Source organism: Arachis hypogaea, chromosome 1 (genome assembly GCF_003086295.3).
Source record: "Arachis hypogaea cultivar Tifrunner chromosome 1, arahy.Tifrunner.gnm2.J5K5, whole genome shotgun sequence".
Lineage (NCBI taxonomy): Eukaryota > Viridiplantae > Streptophyta > Magnoliopsida > Fabales > Fabaceae > Arachis > Arachis hypogaea.
This window is the reverse complement of record NC_092036.1, coordinates 52,599,624-52,604,969: the sequence shown is the minus strand read 5'-3', so window position 1 is coordinate 52,604,969 and position 5,346 is coordinate 52,599,624. Positions and strand designations below refer to the sequence as shown.

General features: G+C 29.3%; 1 protein-coding gene across 1 annotated transcript; it reads left to right on the top strand.

Annotated features, from left to right (window-relative positions):
• Nucleotides 1-754: 754 nt before the first annotated feature.
• Nucleotides 755-3,111, top strand: LOC112803997 (bifunctional dTDP-4-dehydrorhamnose 3,5-epimerase/dTDP-4-dehydrorhamnose reductase). The gene is made up of 2 exons (XM_025847441.3): nt 755-1,542; nt 2,290-3,111. The coding sequence occupies exons 1-2, from the start codon at nt 889-891 to the stop codon at nt 2,737-2,739; spliced, it is 1,104 nt and encodes a 367-aa protein (XP_025703226.1). The 5' UTR covers nt 755-888; the 3' UTR covers nt 2,740-3,111.
• Nucleotides 3,112-5,346: the final 2,235 nt, after the last annotated feature.

The window sequence follows — 5,346 nt, the reverse complement described above, 5'->3', positions numbered from 1 at the left end:
AGTGTAATTCACCCATTCCAAGTATTCAATACAAGATTATATTCATTTCTCTCTCAAATATCTAGATTTGATTCATTCTTTTCTTGCAATCATATTTTTCTTATACCATATTCATCAACTCCTTTGAAAACTTTAACAGTTTTTTATAAAATAAATTGTTGTATCATAAGCTTTTCGAAAAAATTTTTGATAAAATGTTATTTAAGTTGCATATGAAAAATATATGAAAAATTAGTAAGTTAAAAAAAAGATTAGTCTATGAACCACTTTAATTTAAACTAAACTAAGCCGCTTAGCAAAATTCAGAAATTAAATTAAGTCACTTAACAAAATTTAATGACTAAATTGAGTCATCTGCAATAAAGGCATATTAATAACACGTAGAGAAATCATGTTATGACAAAAAAAAATTATATTCTGTCACGTAATACTACCATTTATATCAGCATGCTATGTGTCATTAATAGCTACATCAGCATTCTATTATATTTGGTTGAACCAAATTTCGATATGCGGTACTGATAGTCCATGTCAGCATCTCATATTAGTACGTGTTTATAAAAAATAATTGAAGAACTAACATGAGTCATAAATGTAACTTTTAGAAACTAAATTAAATAAATTAAATTTTTAGAGACTAATTTTAAAATACAAGTATAATTTCAGTGAACAATTTGAGTAATAATTTTGTCTTTCAAATTGAATTTTCGCTTTTGAGCTGAATCACATCCCAGGGAATAGGGATTACACTCCTAAAATAATGGTAATTGAAATATTGAGTAGCAAAATTGACCATTCGCGAATTTAGCACAACAAAATAACAATAGAATCTTGTAAGAACTAATAGCCGATTAACCGTGTTCATAGGAGTCACTGTCGGGGAAAAAGATGCAAATAATGTGTGTCCCTATTCAATACACACATTCATATCCGCTATATATATATCCTCGAAACCTAGCACCCGAAAATCCCATTCTTGTAAGTTTCACAACAGAAAAATCTCAAAAGCGGAAATACACAACAAACGCAGAAGTCAAAAACAACAGAAAAACTCAGAGATTCATCACAAGTAGCGCTTCAGCTTCATACATGGGCTTTCCAACCAACGGCGCCGGAGCTAACAAGCCCCTCAAGTTCCTCCTGTACGGTAAAACGGGCTGGATAGGGGGCCTGCTGGGGGACCTCTGCCGGGCCCAGGGGATAGACTTCTCCTACGGGTCGGGACGACTGGAAAACAGGGCTTCCCTTGAGGCGGACATAGCGGCGGCGAAGCCCACGCACGTGTTGAACGCGGCGGGTGTGACGGGACGGCCCAACGTGGACTGGTGTGAATCACACAAGGTGGAGACTATACGGGCCAACGTGGTCGGAACCCTGACGCTTGCTGACGTGTGCCGCGAGAATGGTTTGTTGTTGGTTAATTTTGCCACGGGATGCATCTTTGAATATGATAAGGATCATCCTCTTGGATCTGGTATTGGATTCAAGGAAGAGGATACTCCTAATTTCATTGGATCCTTCTACTCCAAGACCAAGGCCATGGTATATATACCTATCTTTTCTCTCTTAACTTTTGGCAACTTTTTTTATAGAAGAGATCTGTTCATAACTTGGTAAGTTCTAATGTCATCTTAGCTTTTGTAATTGAGAAATGTTAGGGTGCCAATACCTTTTATTGATACTAGCCAAACAACACCTTATTTTTATATTATTAGGATTAGAGTTTAGAATTTAAAATTTAGTACTTAAAGATTTAATTTAAAGTGTTAGTAAAAAGTGATATATTTTGTTGGTGTCGTTTCGACACTTGATTAGAAATTTAAGTTGAGAATCACTTGTACAGTCACATGTTTTAGTTACTCTTTCGAGCAATGGCACACATGTTATGTTTGTTTTATCATCTTGTTATGTATGTATATGTGGACCCTCCGCAGTAATAGCTACTTGGCTAGTGTTTTGGAACAAAGTGGTGTTTGTTGTGTTGTGTTTCAAACTTCAATCCAACAGTGTCTAAATCTAACTCATCAAACTAAGTAGGTGTATTTGCACAATTGCCCAAGAAAAAGAAAATGTTATGGTTGTCAAATTACCACTTAACCAATGTTTTATTCATAGATGTAGCTCAGTTTGCAAGAAAACACAAGAAAGAAGGGCAAAAAGTGTAAATGGAAAAAGCAATTGCCTATATAACTTAGGATAATGCTAATTTGACAGCCACGACATTTCTATTATGAAACATTGGTTTAGGCTAGTATACTTATTTACCCTGTTTCACCTTGTATGTTGCAGGTAGAAGATCTGCTGAGAAACTATGATAATGTATGTACCTTGCGAGTTAGGATGCCTATCTCCTCTGATTTATCAAACCCACGGAACTTCATCACGAAGATAACTCGGTATGACAAGGTTGTGGACATTCCGAATTCGATGACCATACTGGACGAACTACTCCCCATCTCCATAGAGATGGCAAAGAGGAACCTCACCGGAATATGGAACTTCACAAACCCGGGTGTGGTGAGCCACAACGAAGTCCTACAGATGTACAAAGACTACATTGACCCCAACTTCTCATGGAAGAACTTCGACCTCGAGGAACAGGCCAAGGTCATCGTTGCACCTAGAAGCAACAATGAGCTTGATACAACTAAGTTGAAGAATATGTTCCCGGAACTCTTGTCTATTAAGGAGTCCCTTGTCAAGTATGTCTTCCAGCCAAATCGAAAGGTCAATGCTTGATTAAGCATGCATCAATAGGTATGAACATGAGTTGACATTTCATTTTGGTAAGCAAATGCAGGAAAATAAGAGAACCAAAGTAACTCTGAGAAAAGGGTTCCCATTTTTTGGCATTAGTATTGATTGCAGTTTGTGTGGATGCTGTGTAGATGTATGGCCTTCTACTCCTTCCATTTGCTTGGTGCATATATTTTTATGTTGTATTCTATTTTGTATTAATAGTACTATATATACTCATTATTTAATGGGAGTTGTTTACAAACACTGAATTAGATTTTGAGCTTCGAGCTCATCGTGATTGTAATGACTCAGAATGAATAGTGATCCAATTGGATTCAATAGTAAATTTTTGGTTCATTCAAACGCTATAAATGGATGTTTGGAAGACACTAGTGTAGTGTCTTTACTATAGCTGCAATAGATCTTTAATGGTCAAAATTTGATTGAGTCAATAATACAGAGAAACAGCTTTCATCATGAGTTATTATAGGGATAAGAAAAGTGATTAGCCATATAAGAAAGCTTAAGGTAATTAACTTTGTGCAACCCCATAACAAGTAGCAAGCAGTTAATCACCGACACTTTTTGGGAAGGAAAATGTTTGGTAATCAAATAAAAGTTAGCCAAAAAAAACCAAAACTTTCCATATTTGACATTATTTATTATTCGATGAGTGACATTTATTAATTAAATCAGTAACATTTGAATATAACACCCTCACGCGCATGAATTCATGTATGGCATTAATAATGATAACAGGAGGTGCATTACCATTTTTAAGTTGTATCAATTTCATTAATAGTAATAACGATATAGATATTATATAATAATATTTAATTGTAACATTTTATTCTTGATCCTTTTAATTTTGTTTTCTATCAAACATTTTTTAATATATTTTTTTATTTTTCTTTTTATTTATAACCTTTTCAAGTTAACCACTTTATTTTTTTTTCTATTTTTATAAAATTTATACAAATGCTAACGAGACATAGTTGTAAATTAATTTAATATTTTAATTATTATTTATATGTATATTTATTTATTATTTTTAATCTAATCACATAAAAATAATATTTAATATTTATTTCATAATTTTCTTTCATATTCAAATTTTATTTTTTATTTATAACATTCTATATAAAAATGATGGGTTGTATAACGAAATTAATTTAATATTTTTGGCATAGTTTTATAATTTTATACCTATAATTATATATTTATTATATTTAATATTATACAATTTTAAAATACATATTATTATTATTATATATGTAATTAACAATAGTTTGAATATAGTATTTTGAATAGTTTAAATAATGTATATTTATTATTTATTATTTTACCATGAGAATCATCACGAGTGGTCACATAAAATTATTCTATAATATACAAATTTATTCTATAAAATAAGAAATTCAAGTTTAATATAACATCCTAAAATATTGATTCATAACATCCTAAAGAATAATCACTAAAATCATCTAAAAAACTTCAATTGTTAGCACAATATATATCACTAACACTTACTTCAATCATTGCTTTTTCTTTAGCCCTTTTGGCATCGATGGCTCAATTTTTATCTTTTCAAATTTATTTAAAGATCTTTAACTTCTAAAAATATCTTTAATATAACATCTATAATTTTTTATAAATAACATACACATTTTATTATATATAACATCTATAATATCATATATATATAATACATAATTTTTTAAATATATTAAATATTTATAATTTCATACATATAAAAATTCACATTAATTTGAACTTTTAATTCAATCATCAATTATTATTAATGCAATATACAATTATATTGTCAATTTAAACTTTTATTTTTTTATTTATTCTGGCGTTGTTAGCATTATTAGCGCTCATAAACCATCTTCTGTATTATAATTTCATTAAAATTCATTTATCAATAATTCATATATAATTTGAAAAAAATAAATAAATATTTACAATTTTTTTCACTTGTCTTTTATGACATATTTTTATTAGATATTTAATTCTTTTAATCAAATTGTAATTCTTGCTTATATCAATATATCTAAAAGTGTTCTATTAATACCATACATTAACAAATCATAACATAACTTTTTTTTTTTTTGAGAATGGATTTTTTTAGTAGAGATTTTAGTTTATTTTATTTAAAATAAACAAATATATTTAAAAATGTAATTACAAGAGAGAGAGAAAAAAAACCGAGATTTGTGCATATAATTTGGCATTTCTTTTTTTTACAAATTTCAAACAATAAATATTTTGGGAAAGAGTTAACATGCATTTATTAAAATTTTTATTAGGGATGTGATGGACGCGCCATTATATGGTATTAGGTTTAGAGTGCAATTCTTTACCATCCATACTTATATGAAGAATTTAATTAATTGTCAGTTGATTATTTGTTAAATTTTTTGGTTACGTTGCATCACCGTAGTATTAATATTTTTTAATATAATTATTTTTATATAATTAAGATAATATACAAATTTTTTAATATTATATTCACTTTTTCATGAATATATATTATGTAAAATGATAATGTGCAAATCGAGATTTAAACATATCTTTTGTTTGTATTTTAAAATATTTTATTATAGA

What these genes read in the sequence shown, in the direction of transcription:
- LOC112803997 (XM_025847441.3), top strand. Translation starts at nt 889, where the DNA reads ATGCAAATAATGTGTGTCCCTATTCAATACACACATTCATATCCGCTA. An exon ending in ACTCCAAGACCAAGGCCATG is followed by an intron (nt 1,543 to 2,289) that starts GTATATATACCT and finishes TGTATGTTGCAG; the next exon opens with GTAGAAGATCTGCTGAGAAA.